General features: G+C 51.6%; 3 protein-coding genes across 7 annotated transcripts in view; 2 read left to right on the top strand and 1 right to left on the bottom strand.

Annotated features, from left to right (window-relative positions):
• OSBPL2 (oxysterol binding protein like 2) overlaps positions 1 to 3,080 on the top strand; it is a 33,883-nt gene extending 30,803 nt beyond the window's left edge. For all 3 annotated transcript variants that reach the window (XM_053993335.1, XM_053993334.1, XM_053993336.1), the window contains one exon: positions 383 to 3,080. In XM_053993335.1, coding sequence (XP_053849310.1) covers positions 383 to 485 — 103 coding nt within the window. In that variant the 3' untranslated portion in view covers positions 486 to 3,080. The remainder of the gene's footprint in view (positions 1 to 382) is intronic.
• Positions 3,081 to 4,038: 958 nt separating this feature from the next.
• On the top strand, positions 4,039 to 10,893 carry ADRM1 (ADRM1 26S proteasome ubiquitin receptor). Of its 3 annotated transcripts, none has more exons than XM_053993339.1 (10): positions 4,039 to 4,133; positions 4,837 to 5,047; positions 5,295 to 5,411; positions 5,491 to 5,614; positions 6,038 to 6,124; positions 8,225 to 8,306; positions 8,534 to 8,763; positions 9,084 to 9,241; positions 9,915 to 10,017; positions 10,670 to 10,893. In XM_053993339.1, exons 2-10 carry the CDS (start codon positions 4,838 to 4,840, stop codon positions 10,774 to 10,776), a joined length of 1,218 nt encoding a protein of 405 aa, XP_053849314.1. In that variant the 5' UTR covers positions 4,039 to 4,133; position 4,837; the 3' UTR covers positions 10,777 to 10,893. The 3 variants fall into 3 exon arrangements, with proteins under 3 accessions (XP_053849314.1, XP_053849313.1, XP_053849312.1); XM_053993338.1 differs by lacking the exon at positions 4,039 to 4,133 and adding an exon at positions 4,560 to 4,757 and having other exon boundaries at positions 8,534 to 8,655; XM_053993337.1 differs by lacking the exon at positions 4,039 to 4,133 and adding an exon at positions 4,560 to 4,757.
• A 92-nt stretch (positions 10,894 to 10,985) lies between these two features.
• The window catches only part of LAMA5 (laminin subunit alpha 5), an 85,747-nt gene continuing 71,842 nt past the window's right edge, over positions 10,986 to 24,890 (bottom strand). Inside the window, exons 47-80 of the mRNA XM_053993331.1 lie at positions 24,657 to 24,837; positions 24,283 to 24,426; positions 24,051 to 24,202; positions 23,855 to 23,965; positions 22,890 to 23,001; positions 22,191 to 22,361; positions 21,142 to 21,338; positions 20,939 to 21,055; positions 20,708 to 20,862; positions 20,343 to 20,484; positions 20,022 to 20,124; positions 19,824 to 19,937; positions 19,528 to 19,707; positions 19,010 to 19,152; positions 18,638 to 18,814; positions 18,260 to 18,396; positions 18,026 to 18,179; positions 17,789 to 17,922; positions 17,527 to 17,689; positions 17,060 to 17,188; positions 16,716 to 16,867; positions 16,215 to 16,347; positions 15,805 to 15,945; positions 15,471 to 15,601; positions 15,219 to 15,386; positions 14,992 to 15,124; positions 14,712 to 14,869; positions 14,404 to 14,590; positions 13,988 to 14,140; positions 13,712 to 13,871; positions 13,494 to 13,624; positions 13,303 to 13,393; positions 12,487 to 12,606; positions 10,986 to 12,361 (exon numbers count right to left, since the gene is read on the bottom strand). Coding sequence (XP_053849306.1) covers positions 12,207 to 12,361; positions 12,487 to 12,606; positions 13,303 to 13,393; positions 13,494 to 13,624; positions 13,712 to 13,871; positions 13,988 to 14,140; positions 14,404 to 14,590; positions 14,712 to 14,869; positions 14,992 to 15,124; positions 15,219 to 15,386; positions 15,471 to 15,601; positions 15,805 to 15,945; positions 16,215 to 16,347; positions 16,716 to 16,867; positions 17,060 to 17,188; positions 17,527 to 17,689; positions 17,789 to 17,922; positions 18,026 to 18,179; positions 18,260 to 18,396; positions 18,638 to 18,814; positions 19,010 to 19,152; positions 19,528 to 19,707; positions 19,824 to 19,937; positions 20,022 to 20,124; positions 20,343 to 20,484; positions 20,708 to 20,862; positions 20,939 to 21,055; positions 21,142 to 21,338; positions 22,191 to 22,361; positions 22,890 to 23,001; positions 23,855 to 23,965; positions 24,051 to 24,202; positions 24,283 to 24,426; positions 24,657 to 24,837 — 4,929 coding nt within the window. The 3' untranslated portion in view covers positions 10,986 to 12,206. The remainder of the gene's footprint in view (positions 12,362 to 12,486; positions 12,607 to 13,302; positions 13,394 to 13,493; positions 13,625 to 13,711; positions 13,872 to 13,987; positions 14,141 to 14,403; positions 14,591 to 14,711; positions 14,870 to 14,991; positions 15,125 to 15,218; positions 15,387 to 15,470; positions 15,602 to 15,804; positions 15,946 to 16,214; positions 16,348 to 16,715; positions 16,868 to 17,059; positions 17,189 to 17,526; positions 17,690 to 17,788; positions 17,923 to 18,025; positions 18,180 to 18,259; positions 18,397 to 18,637; positions 18,815 to 19,009; positions 19,153 to 19,527; positions 19,708 to 19,823; positions 19,938 to 20,021; positions 20,125 to 20,342; positions 20,485 to 20,707; positions 20,863 to 20,938; positions 21,056 to 21,141; positions 21,339 to 22,190; positions 22,362 to 22,889; positions 23,002 to 23,854; positions 23,966 to 24,050; positions 24,203 to 24,282; positions 24,427 to 24,656; positions 24,838 to 24,890) is intronic.

The raw sequence follows: 24,890 nt of genomic DNA, 5'->3' as shown, positions 1-24,890 counted from the left end.
CTGTTTCCCCTTGGGAGAAGTTTCCAAAAATGATTGTGTAACAGATTTGGCATTCTTTTAAAGTAAAAATTAATATATATAATCTAGAGTGTCAATGTTATTTTTACTTGGAATAGGACAGCAATTTAAAAATCCATTTCATACTCCCTGACTTTAAGCTAAAATAAAAGGTACTTTACAAAGTGATGATAATTGTGTAGGAAGTTCAATGATTTTCATGTTCAGAATATTTCCTAAGAATTTTTTGTTTCATAAGAAATACCAGTGTATTTTTAGAATGTTTTGTGAAAGAAGCAACACTGGGTTTTTATTCCCTGTTATTAAGTATTCGTTCTGTTTGCTTTTTTTCTTTTATTGTTTCTCTCCTTTTTTTGTTTTACAGATGGTTTCATCAAGGCACTAACCCATACACTGGGACTCCAGATTGGCTGTACTCAGGTGGCTATTTTGATAGAAATTTCTCAGACTGTCCAGACATATACTGAAATTCCAGAAGCAATTACTCATCTCATCCGGACATCTAGTTACTAGATTTCATTCCAAGCCAGTTACTCTGGTTTTGTTGATAGCAAACCCCAGCTTTTCAAAGTAAATTTTAACAGAAATTCTATCAGTCAACAATCAATGATTTAATTCTCACTAACGTTGGATTGCCAAATATTTAAATACTGTTGTGCTCATTCCGTAAAGCTGCACCTGAAATCATCAAGTTTTCACTAATTTTCAGAGGGACCTTTGGTTCTCCATTTCCTCCCCTAGTTTCTCTGGCAGGAGGATATGCTGTATCTGTAGAGCACATAACAGCCTTGAAAACTACGTAACTTAAATAAAATAGAGATAATATCCTTGATACTTAGTACAATAGAGAAGAAGCTGAAGTTTTTGGCACTCGGAGCAGGGATGAAAAGCCAACGTGGTACCAACAGGATCAAACCCAGTCCTGTCACACTCTCCATACTGTATGTAGCACTCTCTGGGGACGGGAGCTCCTGGCCCCACTCTCAACAATTCCATAACTGAGAGACTTGGGACACAAAACCCAGCCCGAGCCTCTCGCACTGTAGTTGTCTGTTACAGAGTCTTCACAACTTTGGGACACTGTGAGCATTAAACTGTATACCTGTGATAAATCCCATAGAGCATACGTTAGGAGAAGGGAAGGGCACACCCAAAATGTGCTATTCCTGAGGTCAAATGCTGTTCTTACATAGGAGAGGCTTTGGAAGCAATAGCAGGAATGTCGAGGTGGTTCCAATGTACAATATATTGCTTGCTACCACTTGGAGGCTTAAAACTTCTGCACTACCTTTGGCAGCTTTGGCACTGTGTATGCTTCTAGACTAAACTTTCCTTTGGAAGCACTTCCGTGTGTGTATCCACGCAGGTTCATGTTTGGGGGAAGTTTTGGTTTGCATGTTTCTCATTATTAGGTCACGTCTGTTTTGTATGTTGTGAAAAAGCAGAATCAATTTAAAGCTTTGGCAGAGTTATACCTATTACAAGTTTCCTGTGAGCACGTGATGTCAAAAAATGGGATTTTTTGGGTTTTTTTTTTTTGTTCCATATCCATCAAAGCCATATAATACTGGAAATAATCAATTACTGAAGTGATGCATTAATTTTCTTTCAAATAGTATACTTCAGGGGCCAGGATGTGGAGAGAGCCTTGAAAAATTAGGTCCAGTAATTAAAACTAGTGTTAATGTTGCTGCTTCTTTTATGAAAGTTTTTAACAGAGTAACCAGTGAAAATGGAGAGTGGCTGTGCTGCTGTGAAGTTTACAGTAATTTAGAAATTGTTGGTGTTAAGTGCCAGCAACATGAAGAGTTTAAGAAAGAACTGGTCTGATTTGTGTCCAGAACATCTGTGATTTCATCCAGAAAGCAGATTTTTGAAGTGTTTCAGTCAGAGGATTAAAAAGCAAAAGCAAATTAACGTGTTCATAGAGAAATTCTTCCAGCAAATCATGTGTACAACAATTGGATTACATTTGGGGGAAATTTAGTTGTCTTCATTGGAAAAATAAGAGAAGCTGTAAAACTTCAAGGCAGTAAGGAAGGGCACAATCTGAATCTTGTTCATGGCAACTTGATTCTGTTGCCAAAATTTGTAATTTGTGTTGATGGAAGTCCTCAGAACTTGAGCTGGACTTAGTGGCACAGTAGGGTTGTGTTTGCTCCTAGTACAGGCACAGACACTTGTGAAAAGACACTGCTGATCCGTGTGGAACAGCATAAGAATAGTTTTGATAAAAACTTGAGCTTTAACGACAGCATCAGGCACTGTTAACTCCTTTCCAGACTTGTTGTACGTGCCATAGGAAATTTTTTCTTAGGTGAGGATTGAAATGAATCACATATTAGACCAGTGGGAGTTTAAAATTTACTTCAACTACATAGTATGTTCGATGCTGGAGTGATGTTTTTAAAACAATGCATATAAATAGAAATTGCCTGAATGGAAAAAAACTGTACAGATGTTCTGTTTCTGAGAGGAGGTGTACAGGTTAGCATCCCTTTTGTCTAAGCCAGGATTTAAATTCAAAGACCTAAAGCCTTGTGATTATGTGAAAGCATGAAACAATTGTACCAATGTGTTTAATCCAAACTTCAGTATAGAATCTTCATGGGATATAAAAAGAAACTGGGAACATTTCCATTGTAAGAACACTTTAGTTATATCTTCACCCCTGTCTCCCGTTCCTTTAGTCTGAAGTTTTCAGTAAAATTTCAGATTAGTTCCAAACCCATTTTAATTTATTGTTGTTCATTGGTAACACTTCCAGCATTGCTGAACCTTTCCCTGTGCTGCCGACACGGCTCTGCTTGGCCAGCCCTGGCATTCCTAATGCTCTCAAAGTCCAAAAGTTTTTATTTTCGATGCAGATCTCGCCTCACTAGTTTACGTGTCAAAACATTAATAACTTTGCACCTTTTGAAAGAATGTCACTTTTATAACTTGATTAAACACTGTATATAAGATAACTGTGTTAGTATATGTTAATACAGCTACATAGAGAAACCAGCTAGAAAGAAATTATAATAAATACTTAATAAATAAATACCCTTTGGGCCTCTGGATGGTGGCAGAGATTTTTGTGAGATCCGTACAGAGCAGCTGGTGGGGGGCCAGGAGGACTCTGGCTTTGCTCAGCCAGCTCTGGGGCTGTACCTCGATTTCATTGCGATGGTCACTGGACAAAGATGATTTAAATGGGAGGTGTCCAGCCGTGGTGGGCTCTGTTCCTCAGCACCTTGGCCCTGCACTCCGTGGTGTGATGGGTGCAGCGCAGCGAGGGCCGTGCGGTGCCGGTGCTGCTGGATCCGAACCCGGGAATTGGCAGCGGGAAGAGCCTCGGGAGCGCTCCCAGCACTGACCTCGGTGTGATGATGGAGAGGCCAGGGAGAGCTGGAGCTGGGGAGAGAGTGGACTTCTGGTAAAAAATGTTACCAATGGGAAAGTTAAAATGGTAGTTGCTGTACAGCATTTGTATCTTCGAGGTGACATCCTGCTGTAAATGGGGAGCAGATTTTCACACATCCAGCATTTATAGAATTCTTGGCACCGGGATTAACAAGGACAGAAACCATCTATCCTAGAAGAGACCTAATGAGAACTATTTATTCTCGTTTAATAATTTAAAACAACTTCCCAGTATTTTTTTTTGCTCAAAACACCTATTAAAAAGCAAACCAGAGACTCTTCACCCAGCACTGCTGTTGGGATCACACCTGTGTAGGCCCTTTGCAAACACTGCGATTTGGGTCAGGGAAACAATACTGAAACACTGTGAGGCAATCCGGGCTTTGGCCATTCGTGGAAGGATTTATTTTTTGTAACCATTCCCTGCCTGTGACGCTAATAAAGGTGATGTTGGAGACGCGCTGGCCCTGGGCCGTGCTCGGCTGAGGGATGGGATGGGAGCGAGGGGGTCATGAGGGCCCGGGAGGGTGAGGGGAGCGCCGCCATGTTCCGTGACACAGCAGGGGCGCCTCGCCCCGCCCCTTTTGATTGACAGCCGCGCCAGCCAATAGCGCGGAGCCGCGGCGGCGCGCGCCCCCCGCGGGGCGGGGTTCCGGCGCGCGGGGCAGGAAGAGCTGAGGCGGCGGCGGCGGAGGAGGAGGAGGCTGAAGGTACCGCTCGGGACCCGCCGCGGCACCCCCGGGACCGCGCGCCCAAAGGCGGCCGGGCTGGGGGTCTCCTGCCGGGGGAATCCGCGGGAAAGGCGGCACGACGGTCTCGGGTGGCCCGGCAGAAGATCGCGGCCTCTGGGCGGGCGGGGGGTGCCCGGGCCAGGCCGCGACCCCCCCACGCCGTCCCGGCTCGGCTCCGACTGTTGGCCCAGCGGCGGGGCCGGGGCCGGCCGGGCCGTGAGCGCAGCGCGATCCCGGAACAGCCGCGCAGGGCCGGCCGGGCCCGGTATCGCCGCCAGGCCCGCGGGTCGGTCAGTGCGGGGGGGGGCGGGGGGTCAGCGTGAGGGTCAGTGGAGCACGGGGCAGCCTCTGGGGCTCTGCGGGGTGCTGCAGCCGCAGTCTGAAGATACAGCAGGGCTTCCTGCTTTGAACCATGGCTCGAGCTGAAGAAGGAAGCGCCGGGGAACGGTGGCTTCATTTTCAAGTGCCTCAGCACACAGGCTGTCCTTTATTAGTGGGGGGCTGTAGAGCCTCCTGTCCCCATCCAGGATTCTGCTTTAGCTCAGTTGACTCGCCCTGGAATTCTGCAGGCAGCGGGACAGATTGCTTTTGTGAAGCCACCTGGTAAATGTTGAAATTTGATACTGGGAATAGAGGCTATGGGAAGGTTTCTCATCACACCTGCTGCTCTCTCTCTTTCCAGGATGTCTTCGGGTGCGTTATTTCCAAGCCTGGTGCCAGGCTCTCGTGGCTCCTCGAGCAAATACCTAGTGGAATTTCGGGCAGGGAAGATGTCCCTGAAAGGCAGCACTGTAACTCCAGACAAGAGAAAAGGCCTCGTTTACATCCAGCAAACCGATGATTCCCTCATTCACTTCTGCTGGAAGGACAGGACTTCGGGCAATGTGGAGGATGTGAGTATGAGCTGGTGTTTCAGTGCTGAGGTGTTATGTCGTGTTCTGATCTGCTGGCACTGTGGAAAGAGCTCCTTCAGGACAAATTAGGGTGAGAATGCCACTGACAGACCTGCACTTCCACGTGCTCTGTGCTCTGAGGAGCAGATGGAAGAAAGTTTGTGGAGGAGGGCAGAGGGATTTAGGAGGTGAGAAGGAATACTGATGTATTTTCTCAAACTTTTTTTTCTCCTGGCACACTTTCCAGGATTTGATTATTTTTCCTGATGACTGTGAGTTCAAGAGAGTCCCACAGTGCACCACAGGCCGTGTGTATGTATTGAAGTTCAAGGCAGGATCAAAACGACTCTTCTTCTGGATGCAGGTTTGTGGGAAGCCAATGACAAAGGTCTTGGATCAAAATCCCCCCAGTATTACTCATACCAAGAGCAATTCTCTTGCAGGAGCCGAAGACAGACAAGGATGAGGAGCACTGCCGTAAGGTGAACGAGTATCTCAACAACCCCCCCATGCCAGGGGCATTGGGTGGGAATGCCAGCGGAGGCCACGAGCTCTCAGCACTAGGAGGTACAGTCCATCCTCTGCTCCTTCATATCAGAGACTTTTTTTTGTTTTTAATTTATGTTTAGACTAAGCCCCTAGAGTTCCCTAGGAAGAAATCCCTGATGGCTGTGGAGGGTGAGTTGGGGACAATGTTAATACCAGAAGCGTAAATGTGCTTTTAGCAGAATAAACTGTGCTGTTAAATAGGTGTAGGCTGAAAGTTAAGACTGCCAGGAGAAATCTCTTTGTTTCCAGTAGATTCTCTGGAGTCTTACCTCTTTATGAAACCAAGTTACATTTATCTTTTATGAAGATCATGAATCAGTAAACACTTGAAACTGTTTTTCCATACAGAATGTGATGCCAATTAATCTCCTGCTGTTTGAGCCGGAGTGCTGTGAAAAAACCATGTGAATATGTTGTGTTTCAGAATGTTTTTGTTTTTAGGTGAGGGTGGCTTGCAAAGCCTTCTTGGAAACATGAGCCATAACCAGCTCATGCAGCTGATCGGACCAACGGGCTTAGGAGGACTTGGTAAAATGCTTTAATATCTTTATGCCAAAATGGTATTTTCTCCTGCCAGGTTAAATCTTACCTGACAATGTTTTCAAGCAGTGCTATTGATCTCAATAGCGCTTCTTTCATGTGAGAAGGCAAGGCCCTGCCTCAGAGATGAGCTCAGGGACAGAAAAAGGGTACCAGATTCTACACAGCACTCATCTCAGGGCCTGATCTGCAAGGAACTGTGGTTCTGCTCCTTGCTGCACTGAATCTTCTTGCTTTTTTTTCCCTTGTTTTTTTCTACTTCACTTCTTCTTCCTAAATATTCACTGGAGCAGGGACTGAAAACCAGTGATTTGCTCCTGGTGAATGTGCTGTTTACCAAGCTGTGGAATTGCTTGTGCTGTTTCTGATTCAGTGAATATTTGTGTGCAAAGTAGAAAGAGTTCAAGAGGAAGGTCAGAGTGGTCCCACCCCATGGCACTCCCCATTCAGAGGGGCAAGGCTCAGGGCAGGGCTTTGTCTCCTGAGCAGCTCTGGGGAGAGCTGGAATCGGTGGTTTCTGAAGGGGCTGAGGGCTGTGGTGGAGTCCCTGCTGTGGTCTGTTCTCAATGCTATCCATGCTCCAGGAGCATTTTCTGGCAGGTCAGACCCTCGACTGTAAATAGGCAAAGGAACACAGCAGACAAAGGTTCTGTGCTTAAGCTCAGAAGTCCATTTCTGTGGATCTGGCTGGTGTCTTTTTAGCTTCAGATGCAAGTCTCATATTGGTGGGATGTTCAGATGCAAATCTCATGTTAGTGTTGGAAAAATCTGGCCTTTTAGGATGTGTTTGGAAAAGATCTTCCTCTTGAAGCTTCACATAATCCTGAGGCTGTCCTCCTTTTTTCAACACTTTTCCTCAGCAATTCTTCTTTCCTTGCCTTTACATCCAGCCATAAGCCAGATTGACATGTAACAGAAAGAGAACCATCTGCTTGCTGCTGCAAACAGTGGTTGTGGTGAATCCCTGGGGATCCTTTCCCCTGGGAATGTCATCTTCGTTACAGCTGGTTTGCATCTCTTGGGGCTCTGCAGAGCTCCAAAGGAGCTCTCTCGCTCCTGGGTCACTTTGACCATGAAATGGAGCAGAGCAGTGTGTGGTGAGCTTCACCTGCCGTGCCTACTGCTGGAGAAGCTCTGGGATAAGTGACAGGAAGTGCTGGTTCCATGGGATTGTTCCTGTACAAGGAGGGACTGGCAGGGGCTCACTCTGACCCGCAGGGTCTGTAGCTGCAGTTGGCCACGGGTTTGCTCACTGAATGCTGTTGTTCTGTCCTCTGTTCCCAGGTGCTCTTAAAGGTGGGTGAGAAATGCAGGTGCTTTGTGTGTATAATCAGGTGTGCAAGGAACTGCTGATGGGAAATTGAGTGTTGGCTGATGTGGCTCAAAGGAGTTGTAGGGAAATGGTTGAGTCCCTGACAACTTCAGGAGGGCCAGCAGCCAGGCATTTTCCCAGCTGAGGTTCTTGACCCTGCCATAAGTCCTTGGTAGTTGGGAAGTGTGATGGAGGAGGCTGATTCTGGTTTCTTGGCATAAGGGTGTTGGTTTCCTGCTGGCTGCTCTCCTGAGAGCACTTGGTGTGTGGAGCTGTCCTTCCTTTGCCTGTGAAGTGTTGAAGAGCTTGGCTGATTCTGTTGCTGCATCTCTGCGTTAGGTTTGAAGCGGCAAACCCCTGGTCTGTGAGGAAAGAGGAGTGGTGGTGACTCAAAGATGCCTCTGGGATCTTCTGCCAAGGGCCTTGGTTTTAAAGTTTGTAGAAAAGTTGGATTTTTGGTATAGCAGATAAGAGGAGAGGGCTGTGTTACAATGATGTACATATGGCACAAACTGGAGTAACTTCATCCTTGTGTACACCTAGAAATTGAGTCATTTCTGAGATGTTCAGCTCTCTAATGGGGATTCAAGATCAGAAAAGAAGATCCTGTTAATTTGCAGAAGGAGATGGGAGGGTGGGTTGGGCTCTTTCACCCCCTCCTCTATTTTAGCAAATAAAACCTTTCAGTTACAAGAGCAGCCTCTCCAGAGAAGAGAGGTGCAGAAACCCTGAAGAAATAAATGTCTAAACCTGTTGTTCTTTTATGTTCACGGAAGGTGGGCTGGGTGCACTGACGGGACCTGGGCTGGCCAGTCTGCTTGGGAGTGGGGGACCTCCAACCAGCAGTTCATCATCAAGGTAGGAGGCCTTGTCTGCCCTGGGCCTGCAGGGCTCCTGCAATGGGAACTTGCCACTGCTGTGGGAGGAATCATGGCTTATTGAATGGGGAATAGGGTGGGAATCAAGGCTGCTTATTACCTCTCTAAAATGAGGTAGGAGTTTTTCCTACTGTAAGGGTTTCAAAAGACGCTTTTCAGAATACAGGTTTTTGCAGGGAATTAATTTACCCTAATTGTCTTGCCCAGCTCTCGCAGCCAGTCGGCTGCAGTGACTCCATCTTCCACGACTTCTTCCACCCGTGTAACGCCGGCCCCGTCCGTTCCTGCGGCTGCCTCGGTGACCAGTCCCAGCCCCGTTCCCAGTTCGGGTAATGGAACCAGCTCAGCCACAAGCCCAACCCAGCCCATTCAATTGAGTGACCTTCAGAACATTTTAGCTACTATGAATGTGCCATCTGGAGCAGGAGGACAGCAAGGTAACAGTGCTCTGACCAGGCAGCTGCTGGATCCAGGAGTCCTTTGGAGCTGTTTACTGTCCTGTCCTGTTCCACATTGGTTTGAAAGGTCTCTTAATTTTTTTGTTCCTGTTTTTTGGTGTGTTTTTTTTTTTTAATTTCAATACTGTTTTTGACTGCTTCAGGAGGCTTATTCTCACTCCAAAACTGAGAGGAAGAAAAGATGGTGGCAGTGTGATAATAATTTTAATACTCAGACCCTAACTAGGTCATTTGATTTACATAACAAAAACTTGGGGTTTTGGGCGTAGTCTAATGGCTAACATTTTGTTTTCTCCTAGTGGACCTGGCAGCTGTTCTGACTCCTGAGATCATGGCTCCCATCCTGGCCAACGCTGAAGTTCAGGAGCGATTGATGCCTTACCTTCCCTCAGGGGAATCCCTGCCACAGACTGCGGAAGAGATCCAGAACACCCTGACGTCTCCTCAGTTCCAGCAGGTAGATGCTGGCTCTGGGGGGAAGTGCACTTCTGCCCCCTTTCCCATCGTCCTGATTCACCTTGCCCTGCTTTTCCAGGTTCCTGGCACTGTTCAGAGTGGGAAGTTGCTCAGTAGAAGTGGAGAGGAGGGACATGGTTTAACGGAGCATTAGTTCTTCCTGCAGTCACTCAAGGGCAGATGGGAATGGTTTTTACTTTTTCTTTTGGAGTTGGGCTTTACCTTTTTCTTGACTATAAATGTGCTCTGGCAAATGACAGGAGTAGTAGTAAATTCATTATTCCCTTTCACCAAATGGCTCATTAAAGGTAATTTCAAGTGACTGAAGGGAGGAGATGCTCATGGTTACTACATCCCTTGAAACATCAGTCCTTAATTGCAGGACTCTGTGTGTGATAAAAGTTGGTGTCTTACAGATGAATCTGAACTAGTAATTTACACTAATTGATTTGAATTTGTCCATTTGCAAAATTTCAGGAACTTAAATGACTGGTTTAGATTAAACTGTAGCAACTTCCATGTAAAAGGAAGTGAAGGACGTGTAATTGGTGATTATTTTATTGCATATCTGTTCCTAAGCCCTGCCCTGACAGGACTGCTCTCCTCCTGGGGTTACTGCTGCAGGAATCTGATGCAAACTTTATTTTGATGCTGTTGACTCCAATCCTTCACAGGCTTTGAGCATGTTCAGTGCTGCCTTAGCTTCAGGACAGCTGGGCCCACTCATGAGCCAGTTTGGGCTACCTGCAGAGGCAGTAGATGCAGCAAATAAAGGCGGTGAGTGCTGGCGCTGGTGGGAGCAGGAGAAGAGGGGGTTGTTGGGGGTGTTGGCGCTGCACACGACCACTGAATGTGGGGTGTAAGAATCAGCTTCTCTCTAACTCTCCCTCTCTGAGAGTTGTGAGTCTGCAAGGTGACTCTTGCACTGATGTTTACAAGGAAAAGGTGGGTGGGACAGGTGTTCCAGCAGACAGAGTGAGGTGTTATGTGCAGTGAGAGAATTTGGGGTTCTGTAGAGATGTGTTGCCTTTGTTTTCTTGCTAGAGGTGCAAAAGACTCTGGAGGTGTCACAGTCACCTTGTTCAGGGATGCCTTTCTTGTGGGAGCCTTTAATGATTAATCTGAAATTAGTGAACACAGTCAAGGCCAGCTCTTTTCCCATTAGGGAAAAGGCAATCCCTTTTCCCTAATGAGTTTTTAGCATCCCTCCTATTAATGAAGGAATTCTGGTCTTAGGATGCCCACGCACAATTAAAGTGCATAAAATGCTGTGTAGGAGAGATCTGGATGTGTGTTACTATTCAAAATTTTCCTCCCTGCTAATTCATACTATAGCAAATGTTTGCTTTCTACGTAATGAAGCCTTAACCTTGTGTGGACAATGAGCTCCAGCCCAGGAAATGCAGTAACTCGTGTGTTTAACTTCTAGATGTAGAAGCCTTTGCCAAAGCCATGCAGAACAGTGTCAAGTCAGACCAAAAGGAAGGAGACTCTAAGGACAAGAAAGATGAAGAGGAAGATATGAGTTTAGATTAAGTTATTTGTTCTTCCTTACAGATATTCCTAGATACTAACTTAAGCAACTGCAGTAGGATTACTAACTTCATATTATGCTTATATAAATCTACAAATAAAGGAATTTTCTTTATCTGCCATACTGTTCCTTCCAATCTGTACAGATCCCTACAGTGCTGATTATCCCTCTTCCAGGTCATCAGCCTGATGCTTACTCTCCCCAGGTAAAGTGAAAGAGAGTAACATAAAACTTTATTTGACTCCAAAGTATGTACCAGTGATTTACAAAGACCATCTTTAATACTACAACTTTAAAAACAGGTCATAATTACATTTAAGATGGACATGTTAAAAACCCATTTTACAATATTTACCCCTCATAAAAAAAACCCCACAATATAATGATATAAGTTACAAGTCCATTTCAGAAGCAAGATTTTGTCCCCAAGTGGCCAGAGATATATATATATACACACACAAATATATATATGACGTGTAAGTGCACGAGTGAACTGGGTGTCTTGGGAGAAAAAAGCTGCTTCAAGTGGAGACTGCACTACACCAGGGCTGAGGGAGGCTGAGCAGGAGCCAGGGCGGGCGAGGGCCAGGTGCCACCCCACACACCTGGCCAGATGTGGAGGTAAATCTTTCTATTTCTTCCCTTTCAAGCAATGGGTTCTTGCTTCACACAACAGGACTTTTGTCAGTGAACTAGCAGTGCTGAATGCAAGTGCAGAGCCAGTGGTGGTTGTGCCTTTCTGCTTTCCCTCAGCTGTTCTCCCAGCCTATTCTGGTTTTTTGATTCTTATAAATTACTGTGATAGGAAGATGCTAATTCTGTGAACAGAATTTTGTCCAAGTTCCCCCTTGCAGAGCTCTTTGCGTAGCAGTAGCAGGTGAGCTGAGACTGCCCTTGGGGGGAGGTTAAATGTGCCCTTGCTTATAAAACCCCAAAACCGACGGAATTAATCCAGTTTGTCCTAATTGCATTTATTATAAAACAGAAACTGCCTGCAGCCTTTATCAGCAGACAGTCTGTGACATTTATTAACAGCCTCAAGTGTTCAGTGAACTAAATCTATGTGCCTTGTACATGTGGGGTGAAGGGAACAGGATTCAGGACGAGCTGCAGGGCTGCTCTGTGCTCCAGCCCACGCTCCCACCACGAGCCACGGGGCAGCACGAGCCCTGTTGCAGATCCCTGACCACCCAGGAAGGACTCACCTGTCGCCACATCCCGCTCCAACTTTTTGGTTCTATTTGTGAAACATCCCTGAAGTGTCCCCTTCTCCCCAGCTGTCCTCCCCTGCCCTCCTTCCCCTGGGATTTGTGGCCCCTCTGTGCCTGCAGTCACTGGAGATAAGTGTGTCCGAGCACGGTCAGTGCTCCGAGTGGTGACGCCGGGGCCACAGCAGCGTTCTGTCCCTCAGGCTGCCCCCGTGATGTGGCACTTAGAGCACCGGGCAGCCCTTCAGGCCGACAGAGCCCCGGGCAGTCCCTGCTCGAGGCAGGTCCACGTGCTTCTGGTTAATCTGCAGGCTCCTGACACAGCCCACGTAGTGAGGGAGGGGAGGTAACAGCAGCCCCATGCTGGCCTTGTCTGTCTCTGCAGAAGAAACAAGGAAAAGCAGGCATTAGTCTGGCAAAGGCTTAACCTCTTCCTCGCACCAGGAATAGTATCTCCCTTGTCCTTGGGGTATTTAATTCTGGAGCACATCTTTCCCAACTCACCTGGCAGCCCTCCCAGGGAGAAGGTTGCCCTTGTGCTGGGTGCAGGAGGCTGACTGGGTCCCACTGTGTGGTTGCCTTCTGTGTCCACATCCACCTGGATTACGTTTTTCCATTTGGTAACTTCAAAAGAAAACAACAGTCAGTGCTGCTTCCTTACCCAAGGAGCAAGCCCACCTCTGCTCTCTAGCCTAGACCACTGCTGGAGCAAGTACAAAACTATTGTGAGGGTCAAAGGGCCTGGCCTAGCTCTTGGAAATGCCCAGAGTTTGGACAATCTCCCCCAGAATCTCACCCCGCGCTGGCTGAACAAAATGAAGGTTTAAAATAGAGCTGTGCTGAGATGGGGCTGCAGCTGTGCCCCCACCCCAAAAAGGCCTTGATGCAAAACAGCACTTCCTCAATGGCAGCTACATTAAAGGCTGAGTTTCCTGTGCAGGTATGAATCCTGCAATTCCTGCTCCCAGCTATGGGCTTGTAGCCCTTTGGACACACTCGACACCAAAGCAAATTGGGCTTTCACTTCAAGCTGGACACAGTCCAGGATGGACCAAGTCCTGTGGCACATCCTTGGCCTTGCCAGCAGCTCCATGAAGCGGAAAAACAACCTGCCTCACCTGACTACCAGAGCTGACAGTGCTAAGATCAGGCAAGAATTCTTGTTAATTAGGAAACTGACCTCATGGCAGCTACAAACTCCCAAATTAAGTGCATACAGGAGGGGGTAGGGTTTAAATTGCCGAGCCTGGGCTTGTCCTGAGCTCCCCTAGGAGATGTGGGCTGAGCAGAGGCACAGAACCACGGGAGCTGTCACCTCACCTGCAATGGTGTGCCACTGCCCGTCGCAGAGAGCTGGGCACGTCACCGACGCTGAGAACTCATCAGCCCCAGCGCCTGCTCTCACAGTGACCTGGGGTGAGACAAACCCATCAGAGCTGGAGAGCTGAGAGGGACAGGCAGCAGACACCCACTCCCTCTGAAAACCTGTGGGGAAGCCACCCTCCCAGTACCTTGGTCTCCTCCATGTAGAGCAGGAGATGGTGGCTTCTCCTCGTGCCGATGTGGAAGATGAGGCCAGAGGCACTGCGGGGACGGACCTCCAGTGTCACCTCCAAGTCCTGCTCAGTCATCACTGCATCAGCTGGAAGAGAAATGCCATTGGTGAGGAGAGCACCAAGGGGATTCCCATGGAATGTGACCCTCCTAGTCCCAGGTCACAGTGGGGTACCTAAGGCGATGGAGCCGCCATCCGCAGTGAAGAAGACGCCGCTCTCCAGTGCGCCCTCGTAGCACGGCGTCACCCCAAAAGTGCGTGAGGGGGGCCCCAGGGGCCTCCCGTCCAGCTGCAGATTCCTCAGGCAGCCATCAAAGCTGGAGGCCGCTGCAGCCTGTGGAGAGAGGCCACTGAGCACAGAGGGGGCAAAAACTGGGAGGCACGAGGAGATGCCATGGGACTGGGAACAGGCTGAGAGAGGGTGATGCCATGGGGCCGCCAAGCCCTTACCGGTATGTGAGCCTTGGCTTTTCCAGCTGGAAGCCCCCCCACATACAAGGGGGTCTGGGCCACGAAGAGCCCTGTGGTGGCCACTGCAGCACCCTGGGCTCGCAGCCCATCGATGACCAGCTGAGCCCGGCTCTGGTCTCTGCTGAAGAAGACCTGCAAGGAGCAAAGGTCAGCGCCAAGACTGGGAGCTTCCTGGCTTGGGAGGAACCCCAGGGCTGCACCCAGGGAAGGGAGGCCTCAGCTCAGAGGTCCAGCCAGCCCCGGCTGTGATTTCGCTGTCCCCTTTGCTCCCCTGGAACTGCAGCGTCCCATGTGCAATCGAGAAGCAACACCCAGAGCAGGGCTGCACTGAGCCAACCCCTGCAGGGGCACTGATGTGGTTCAGGGAGGTCCTGCTGAGCCCCTGCCCCGCTCACCGTGTGCCACCGCCGGTCACGGTACTTGTCCTTGCTGCGGACGCGCAGCCGGCGCCTGCCGACCTCCACCAGGAAAACAAAGCGCCCGTTGGAGACAAAGAGAGCCATGGAGGAGCCCCGCTCGCCCGCCACGTAGAAGAGCAGCCCACTGGAGGAGTTCAGCTTCACCTCCAGGGAGAAATGGGACCTGCAGGGACAGGGAGTGAGTGATGGGAGCACCCGGCTCTCTGCAACTGCACGGCACATGTGCTTCCAGGCCGTGATCCCAGGGCCAGGTGTGCATGGGGTGGGCATGGGGCGAGGCTCACCTCCACCCAAAGGAGGCTGGGATCTCATCAAACTCCCAGCGGCTGCTCGGGGTCCCCCCGAAGCGGAAGGTGCCCCTGGCTGCGCGGGGCTCGGGGTGCAGCTGGCACAGCCCGTCCTGGTCGTGGCGGCGGCCCTTCGGCGCAGGCTTGCCTGGCACCTACACAATGGGCACCAGGGAATGGAGTGAGGGGAGCATCCCTGCCGTGCCAGCAGAGCTGAGCAGTGGCACCTGAGGAGGATGAGGAGGAAGATGTGGGGAGTTCTGGCAGCAGCTGGTACCTTGGGTTTCCGCCTGTCCTTCTTTGGAGTGACTCTGAGCTGCTGCGACTGCTCGCCCAAGGGACAGCTCATGGTGACATTGATGCTCTCCACATTCTGCTGCAGGTCCACCACCATCTGCGGCTCCGACATCCTACTCACGGGGAGAAAAGGTCCTTGTCACACACCAGCTGGGAGGTGGGAAGGGGCTGAGCCCTGCTGTGTGGAAGGGGCACGGAGTTGCTCACCGCTTGACGAAGACGTTCCCGATGCAGCCGGTGAGGTTGCTGAGGGCGCCTGGATCTGGTGACCCCCCGAGCTGGAAGAGCCGACGCCCGTCCTGGCGCCGCTGCCGCCGGCTGGGCCCGGGGCCCGTCCTGGTGTCCTGCAGCTCGTCATCCACGTACAGCCGGACCCTGGGGGTGGCAGCAGGGGCTCAGCAGGACCCTGTGGCTGTGGGCACCCCAGTCCCTCAGCAGCACCCACAGCAGGACACGTACCCACGGGCATCGCTGTAGAAGGCCACGTAGTGGGCCCTGCCATCCGCATAGGCACTGTCAGTGGTGACTTGGCTTCCCAGCAGGTTCAAGGCCAGCTGGCCCTTCTGGAGGGACACCTGGCACGTCCCCTCCTGCAGAAAGCATCACTCAGCCACTCAGCAGCTGAACCCCAATGAAGAGCCCACTTCCCCACTGCCCTCCAGGAGCTCAGGGTGCAGATCTCACTGCAGGATCCACATCCTGGCCGCACCAAAATCCCCTCTTTCCCAAGAGGAAGCAGCACCCTCCCCAGCAGCCCCACTGCTGGGATATCCAGGGGCCTGCAGGTGCCCACCTGGGTGGAGTGGTGGTAGAGCAGCCCCTCAGGCTGGCTTGTCTGGAAGCTGAAGCCGCTGTAGAAGTCCCGCAGCCCCGGCACATCCGTCAGAGCCACGGTCAGGTAGCCGTGGCCATGGATACTCACTGAGCGGGCAATCTGTGAGAGACAGCACAGAGCCAAGGTGGGAGCCTGGCCCTGGCCCTGCTGGGGCTCTGGGATATGAGTGAGGGCTCTGGCTGTTGCTATGGCCAACTGTATGGATCAAGTACCTCACCACGACCCCTCTGCACTGAGGACATGGGAGGTTTATGCTTGTTTCTGTGTGAATGAGGGCAGGTGGGGCCTGTCCTGGGGGTCCTGTGCTCCCTTTCCCTGACAGAGCCTTCCCCAGCACGCTGGCCAGGCTGCCAGGGCTTTGTGCTCACCAGGAGGTCCGAGGTGCACCCGTAGCTGACGCCCACAGTGCTCATGCGTTTCAGGTCGACGTATTTGCCAAGAGCCTTCAAGCCCTTCATGCAGCCCCGGATGGGCCCACCCGTGGGGAAGAGAGATTTCAAACTGCAGGAGAAGCAGACAGGGTTAACAAGGACAGCCCCAGGCAGGACACAGCCCTGGGCAGGATCTATCCCTGCAGTTCTTTCAGGCAACATGCCTGGGAATCAATTGTGATGGTCACGGGTATCTCCAGTGTCAAGGCTGCTCCAAAGCACGCAGCACAGCAAAGGAGGATTTGCTGATATCCTCACCAGAGATGGAAAAGTTACCATCCTTAAAAGCTCAGGATGATGGACAGGGAGAGGAAAACTTCCCCCCAGTTTCAGCAGGGTTCCAACAGCCCTGGATGTGGCTGGGAAAGGGCCAGGGCCACCACCAGGGACTCGAGGGGAACATGCTGATTGCCCCACCCCATTGCAGGCTGGACCCACCTGGCGGGCAGCACAGCTGGGGGCACACCCCCCAGGTAGTAGGAGACAGCGTTCTCCAGGGAATTCTCCTGCTCCACCACGAAGATGGTGAGGCGCTCCACCCGCACCAGGATGCGCTTCTTGTTATTCATTTTGAGGAGGAAAATTTGGATCTGGAGACAAAGCAGAGAAATGATCTGTCAGTCTGGGGCAGTTAGGTCCATCACAGAGAAGACAAAGTGTCAAGTTAATGGTTCAAGTCAAAGAAATTCTTGCAGCTCTTCCCCCCTCAGAAACAAGGGTCTATGTGCCTCCCCACCCTGGATGAGGAGCCCTCCCTCCAAGAGAGCCCCGTTACCTCTTACCGCTTTGTTTGTGGTGCTGCTGATGGTGAGGGAGGAGGAGTTGCTCGGTTTTGCCATCTCCAGGCCAGAGCTGAAATCATAGTAAAGAGCCAGCTTCCCATCCCGGATGGCCAGACACAGGAATTGACCCTGGGGGAGGCAGGATGGACATTCATCAGGTGCCCAGGATGCAGCTGTGGCACTGAGCCCATCTGCCCTTTAGCACCGGTGGGAGTAGGTCCCACTTCCAGTGCCCTGGTCACAGTTATTTGGGATTTGTTTTCAAACAGCAGCCCTGTGCTGCAAGCTGGAAATGCTCCTTGCAGCACTATCTGCCCCAGCTTGGAGCATGGCTTTTAACAACAGTGCTGAAATCCTGCTCCAAGCAGCCCTGAGATCTCCCAAGTGTCCTGAACTGGGAACGCCTGCAAGCAGGCCTGGGACTGTCCACTGAGGGATGAAGGCTCCCCAGGGGAGCAAGCACCTGCCTGGTTCTCCAGGAAGAAGATGATGCCGTTGTAGGAGACCACGCGGATCTCCTGCTCGAAGCGCTTGGTTGTGCCGAACTGGCTCTCAAACTTGATCTCCGCGTAGCCGGTGCCATCGAAGTAGGAGCCGTCAGTCAGCCAGGGGTCTCCCGTGGACTTGGACCTGAGACACACAAGAGGCATCAATCCCAAGGCACGGAGCAAGCAGGGCTGAGCTCAGTGCCTCGGAGCAGGCTGCTCCCGGCCCGGGCGCGGTGCCCACCTGGCGCAGGGTTTCTCAGCAGCGGTGTCCAGCTCGAAGGTGTGCTGGAAGTTGTAGAGGCTCACCACCTCCTCGTTGAGCGTGTCCAGCTCCAGGCACCCGCGGTAGTTGGGGTAGCGCAAAGCAGGAGGAGGCTGGGAATTAAACCCAACACTTAAAACAGGTTTCCCCTCCTGTGAGACCTTCCAAAGGCAGCTCTCACACCTCGTGAAGCCCTCTCCCCTCTGCCTGCCTCACCGTGAAGCTGGAGGGGTAGCCCCCCACGTAGAAGACGACGTTGTGTGGGTCCAGGTTGAGCAGCCCCTGCTCTCCCTTGGCCACGCTGTCTCCCTTGATCTCGTGCACCCTCTGCCTCTCCACGATCACCGACATGTGCCCGTACTGCAGGATCCTGCAGCAGGAAGGGATGGTCAAGACCAGGGGAGACCCTCAAAGGAGCAAACCCTGCCCCTCCCTGAGCAAAGGCCCTACCTGTTGATGCTGATGGTGACAAACTGCTCTCCAATATCCTCGTCGACACTCAGGGAGGTTGGTTCCTCGTCTCCCAGTTTGTAGATCCAATGCACTCTGCGGTCCTTGAGCACAATGCCCAGGTAGTCTCCAGTGGCCTGAACTCAGGGAGACAGTGCCACGTGTTGGCATTTGGGACAGGCAGGAGCTCTCCCTGATGCTCCCAGGGCTGCACTGGACAAACAGCCCCCTATTCCACTCCTCACCCAGGCTGATGGCTGCATCCAGGGGTTTTGTGACCCCCACAAAGATATTCAGATACCAGGCAAGGGGCTCATGTCCAGGCATGGACATCACTGATGCAACAAGGGCTCTATCCACCCTCTGGCCCCATCTCACCTCTTGGCTGCCCAGGTACAACACGAACCGCCCCTCCTCTGCCTCATCCTGCTGGCTCCTGGGCTCAGGGTTTTGGATGTAGAATTTGAGGGATGTGTAGGCTGCTAAATCCTGCAGATTGCTGGGCATCCGGACCTGCACCCCTGAGCTGCCATTGAATTTCATGGGCACTTTCACCTGTAGGGAGAGAAATCCAGCCCTGTGGCACTGAACCCACTGCCACCTGTCTGGTCACTGCCAGTTCTACCAAACCCCACGAGAAAGGGACCCTGCCTGGCTTCCCCAGACACCCTCCCCTTTGCATGCTACCCTCAGGTAAGGCCTCCTCCACCCCAGGCCCTCAGCCCAGCTCTCACCCTCCCCTGAGCTCACCTTGCTGGCAGCGTTCCTCGCCTGTGTGATGAGCTGCCGGATCCTCACGATGTTCTCTGACACGGTGGCATTTTTGTTCCTCCTGTTCTCCAGGCTGCTCAGCTTCTCCAGCAGCAGGGGAATGGTGCTTTCCAGGCTGGACACTGGGGAAGAGGAGTCAGGAGTTTTGGAGGTTAGCAAGGAAGGGAAATGCAAAGTTCGGGCAGTTTGAAAAATGCAAGTCAAAGCAGTGGTAGCTGTGGGCAGTCACAGAGAGATCCCCCCAAACCAAACAGCCTTGAGGGTGTCTGAGAATGCTCCAGTGCATGCAACCTCCTGCAGTAAAGCTACAGGTGATACAGACATTGTAAGAGAGGAAAAGAAAAGGGCCAGCACTTAAAGCCTCCAGTATTGGCCACGTCCCCCTGCTCTTGATCTGGAGCTGCAAAGCACAGCTTTCAAAAATACTCTGGGGGCATCTGTGAATGCAGTGGCTCATATCAGACTCACCCTGGCAGTACACCAGGCTCAGCACTTACCAGATTTCCTGGCATCCTGGACTGCCTGGTTCAGGTCTTCATTTCGGAGGCCTCCATATTGATTTTTCCACTCATCCAGGTTCTTCTTCATGGTGCTCAGAGCATCCTCCACTCTTGCAGCTGTTTCGTTGGCCTCAGCAGCAGCTGCTTTGGCATTCTGGATTGTGTCCTTTGTGTCCTCTGCAAAGAAAGAAATATCTCTGAGGTGTCCAGGAGCAGGGAGGAAGCACCTTGGATCACAGTCAGTGCACGAAGAAGGGAGCAGAGAAAACCAGTCCAGCTGCCCCAGAACAAACCTTGCTCCCTGCCCAGCACGTCCTGCACAGACTGGAGCTGGGTCAGGAGCTGCTCCTTCCTCGCACGGAGGTCAGCCAGCTTGTCCTTTGCTGTCTGCAGAGTGCCTTTGATAGCTGCAATTAAAGAAATGCACATGCAGTTTGCTGGAGCTCAGTCCAGCCCAAGGGACATCAGATCCTGGGAGGAGCCTCTCTCACCACCATTGAGTTTGCTCTGCTGTCTCCTCGCAGCCTCCTCCAGGCTGCTACTGTTCCTCTTCAGCGTTCTGGAGGTGGCCCCGAGGTTTTCTGATATGACATTCTGTGAAAAAAACATGGGACTCTGAAGAGGAATCCAAGTCTCTGGCTCTGACTGCACACAAAAATGCTCGTTCAGACCACTGCAGAGGGGTGTGACAGGGAGACCCGAACAGTGAGTGTGGCCCCAGCTGTGGCAGACTCTGCTCTCAGGCACAGAGCGCAGTGCCCTTGTGTCAGTTTGTTTTTTGCCCATCTTACAGGGCTTCCCACAGCACATACCATCAGGGCCTCACTGGCTGCCTTGTCAGCATTGTGGGCTGCTTGCTCTGCTTTCCTCACAGCTTCAATGATGCTGGCGTAGGCATTGGAGGCATTGACTGCCCTCTGGATAAAGCCATCCTGGTTTGTGTCCTGGATAATGCTGTGTTGGAAGACGAAGCCATCAAGTCCATGGAGAACACTCAGGCTCTTGCCCAGGCCCTCACAGACAAACCCCTCTGTGCTCTTCAGCACAACGTGTGCTCCAGTATAAAACTTTGGAGGTGATACCCCACTGTTCCCCTGCCATGGTGGGGCTGCAGTTTCCCATCCCCAGCTCTGGCAGGAGACAGCCTGACTAGTGAGGGTCAGGACAGGTGCCTCACCCAGACAGGTTCCTTGCGAGCTCATCCAGGAGCCGGGCGTGCTCCTCTGCCTGCTCCACGATGGGGATCTTGCTGCTGGCTGGGGAGAACTTCTTGACCCGCTCGGTCAGGGGCAGCTTGGCCCCATCCAGCAGCGCCGCCAGCTTCTCGTACGCCTGCAAGGACACCTGCCACTGCCGAGGGCTGCCACACCTCTCCCTCTGCCCATGCCAGAGTGCCTCTGCCACTCACCTCCTGTGCACGCTCCATCATCTGCAGGAAGTCAGAGACCTGGGCAAGGGCGTCCTTGGCCATCTGCAGGGTCTCCTGCACCAGTGCATGCTGCTTTTGGAGTTCCTGGCTCTTTTGCTGGACACAAAGACCCAGGGTTAGGGACCAGCAGGGCTGGGACAGCCCTCCCTCACTCCACAGCCAGGACTGTGGTGGAGGTCTACCTGACTCTCCTCCAGGTTGTTTCGGTTCAGGCTGTTCAACTCCTCTGTCTGCCTGGTTTTGTTCACGGCCTCGTTGAGGGCATCTCGCAGATCCATGAGCTGGGAGCTGTGCTGGGCCAGCTGCTCCTGGATGCTGCTCACCAGGTCCTGGTTGGACTGCCAGCGGGCATGCAGCTCGTTCTTCACCCTATGCAGCACTGGGGAGGGAGGGATGAGAACTGTTGCTAACTCCTCTTCCTGTTTTAAACAGACTCTTCATGTGCCTGGCTGCCTTAAAGCCTGGCTCTGGTCTTGGCAGATATCAAGGCCAGAAGTGACCATCTTCCACCCCTCCCTCCCTCCTTCCTTTTCAGCCTAGATAGCACAGGATCTTGTCCATGACTGTCTCCAAACCCTCAGTGCTGGTGAGAGATGGGATCTCTTTCAAAGACACACAGCCATGCCTGAAAAGCTCCAGATGATGGAGAAACCCCATCTGAGGCCTTGATTACTTCCACTGTGAAAAATTACTTATTTCCAACAAGAGCCCGTTTAAAAATCCAGCTTTCAGCGACAGAGTTATGTTTTGCCAAGGCCTGTTAATCAGAAGTGCTCTCTTTGTGCAGTGCCAGCATCCCTGGTTGGGCTCACTGCTCTCACTCCTGCAAGCATCCCCTCAGGACAGCAGAGCTACCGTGGGAGCTGGCTGCTGATTGCTACTCTATGGGGACAGCAAATAGGAAGAAACATGGTGTGACATATTCCTATCCATGTGTGATGTGAATACATGACATAATAATGGTGATTCCTGGTTCTAAGTGTTGTCATTTTTGTTCATCAAACAGAACTACCTGCTTAGTTCTGCTCTGAAATTTACCTTAAGGGAAAAGGAACCACAAATTGTCCCACTGGAGTGTCACAGGGGACTCTGAAACTCCTATAAAAATTGCTGGGGGTGCCTGGTTCTTAACAGCACTCTCTAAACATGACCACGATGTGCAGTGTCTGCGTGGGCTCCAAGCCAGACCCAGCAGGACCTGGGCAGCCCCGTGCCACTGAGCTGGACTCACACTTCTGAGCCTCCTCGTGCTCACGCCTTGCCAGCTCCTCCTGGGCTCCCAGGCTCCTCTCCTTCATCTCCCTCAGCATCCTTTCCACCTCAGCCAGCTTCTGCCGGAACTCTTCGCCGGACGTGGTGCTGGCGTTCGCTGCCCCAAGCCTGGCCATCTGCCGCACCAGCTCTGCAGAGAAACCCACACCCCTGTTAGACTGACCAAACCAGGCCCTTCACAATTCCCTGAGGTTCTTCTCCTTACAAACCACTGACAGCTTGCAGGCAGCACTCAGACAACAAATTGCTTGAGATCACCCAGAGGCACTGCCCCATGTTTCAGCCTCCTTGGCCACTACCAGTAACACATGTTACATCCTGAGCATCTTTCTGTGCCTCTACCTCTTGTCCAAGATCCAGCCACTCTCTTTTGCTCAATCTCTCCTGAGATTGCTGCTGTTTTATGCATTTTTAAGTAACAATTATGGAAGTTGAATGTGTTTTTTTCCCCAGACTTGTGTTTAGCCAAGCAGCTGAAACTCACAGTAAGCCTGGTCAGTATAAAAGCTGAGATTCTGCAGGGATCTTCCTTTGTATTTTCCCTTGTTCTCTCCATGGCTTTCTCTAAGCACTGGAGTACTTGGCAGTGGTTGATACCAAGAGCATGGCATACCACAGGGAAAAAAAAACCCCGAAGTGAAGACCCTTCTTGACATACCTGCAATGCCCCTCTGGATGCTTTGGATGTGCAGCAGGAGCTGTTCCCCCCTCTGGTACGTGTCCCTCGTGTGCTGCTCAATGCGAATCGCTTCTCTGTGAGTCATGGTCATCTACCACAAAAACACCGGCTTAGTTCAAGTATGAGATGATATTTTATGTGATTTGTCAGTGGGACTGTTGCTCCCAAATGGCACACAAGGCCTGGGAATGTGAGGTCCTTGAACGAGCCTGTCCCATGCTGCTGTCCCACAATGCACTGAAGGATGATCTTATTTAGCATCTTCAGAGAAGCACAAGCATTAAATACAGCTCCAATGCAACAGGCTCTGGATGCTGGGACAATCCCAACACCACAGAGTTCAGCACTGCTCTGTGCTCTTAACACAGGGAAAGCCCCAAAGCCTGGAGCCAGGCACACCTGGGTCCTGATGAAGAGACAGGGGCTGCAGTCTGCCTGTTTGGTACACACAGGGCAGTTTGTCTTTGCAGCTGTCTGGGGAGGTATGTCATCAAGTAGAGATTTTTCCCTCTCCTTCAGACTAGAAACAGGCAGTTTTTAAATCAAATCAAGTGAAATCAAATCTTGCTCAGTTTATACATTCTCTGAAGATGCGACTGCTAGGTTTTAGACTGGATATAGATTCCATCCATGATGGACCCTGATGTTTTGTGCTCCTTACTTGTATGTCCCTTCTATAAATGATATTTGATTGAATTAATTTTTACTGAAGTTGGAGCCACCTCAAAAGCAAGTACTAAATCAAGATAGTATCATGAGATGTTTAACAGCTCTCCAAGGAAGAAAAGCAGGTAACCCAGCTTGAGCACCTAACACTGCAACTTAGTTCTGCTCGAGCAGGAGACCCAACCTGCCTGAACTAGGCTCCTCACAACCTTCAAAGACCTCATTTTGGTTAAAGGGAGACTTGTGCTCTGGCAAAGAAAGATGGAGAAATACCCTACTTTGTGCTGCAGCGCATTAAGGTCCTGTGTGAGATCCATGTTCTCATCCTCCAGCTCATCAGCCCTCTGCCTGACTCTGCTCATGGCTCTGTGGTACTCACGGAGCTGGTTCTAGGAAAAAAAAAATGAAAGAGGCTAAGTCAGACCAACAGGCCAGGAAACATAGGCAGAAGGTGATGTGAAGCCTTCCACGTACAGCAATGGCCAATATGGTGCCGTTGAGGCCGTGGAGGCGAGCCCAGGCGATGGAGCTGGCGTTGAGGGTGACCAGCTGGCCGCGGATGGACGGGAAGGACGCCTCGATGCTCTGCAGGTCCTCCAGCAGGAGCAGGACACAGCTGTCACACACTGCAGGGGGACGCAGCAGTCAGCACAGGCCCTCTCCCGGGCTTCCCTCCCCTCTCTCCCCAGGACAGCGGGACACAGACCTTCACACTTCATGCTGTCGGGGCCGTTTGCCACCAGGATCTCGTGCTCGTGCAGGCAGACGTCACACTGCTTCCCGGTGAGCCCGTTGGGGCACGTGCACTCCCCACTGCGAGGGTCACAGGAGCCCCCTCTGCACTCACACTCTGCAGGGTCAAGTAACAGAGAATCATTTTGTGCTTTTACCACTCTGGAGAGAGGGGAGGGAGAGGTTTTATTCCAGCTGTGCCCATCCACACGCCACTGCTGGGGGTTCCCTGTGCAAAGCAGCGATGTGCACAGGCCCTCAGACAGCTGCCAGCTGTTTTCCACCTTCAGCAACTGGACCAGCAGCCCAGCCCTGTCCCAGTGCCCCTGGCTGGGACCCCACACTCACTTGTGCAGCCGCCCTGGCCGAAGCCCCAGTAGCCTGGGGCACACTGGTGGCAGCGGGAGCCGCTGACGCCGGGCAGGCAGCTGCACTGGCCACTCTGCACGTGGCAGCTGCTCCCCACGGCACCGACGTCGCAGTCACACCTCCGGCAGCCCGAGCATCCCTCAAAGCCGTAGTATCCCTCCTAGGGAAAAGCAGGACATGGATGCCCTGGTCAGCAGGTGTGCCCCTCTTCTG

The sequence above is a fragment of the Vidua macroura genome, chromosome 17 (genome assembly GCF_024509145.1).
Source record: "Vidua macroura isolate BioBank_ID:100142 chromosome 17, ASM2450914v1, whole genome shotgun sequence".
Lineage (NCBI taxonomy): Eukaryota > Metazoa > Chordata > Aves > Passeriformes > Viduidae > Vidua > Vidua macroura.
The sequence above is the reverse complement of the archived record's forward strand: the minus strand, read 5'-3'. Positions and strand labels throughout refer to the sequence as shown.

What these genes read in the sequence shown, in the direction of transcription:
- ADRM1 (XM_053993337.1), top strand. Translation starts at nt 4,567, where the DNA reads ATGGCTCGAGCTGAAGAAGGAAGCGCCGGGGAACGGTGGCTTCATTTT. An exon ending in GACTCTTCTTCTGGATGCAG is followed by an intron (nt 5,412 to 5,490) that starts GTTTGTGGGAAG and finishes ATTCTCTTGCAG; the next exon opens with GAGCCGAAGACAGACAAGGA. An exon ending in TGGAGCAGGAGGACAGCAAG is followed by an intron (nt 8,764 to 9,083) that starts GTAACAGTGCTC and finishes GTTTTCTCCTAG; the next exon opens with TGGACCTGGCAGCTGTTCTG.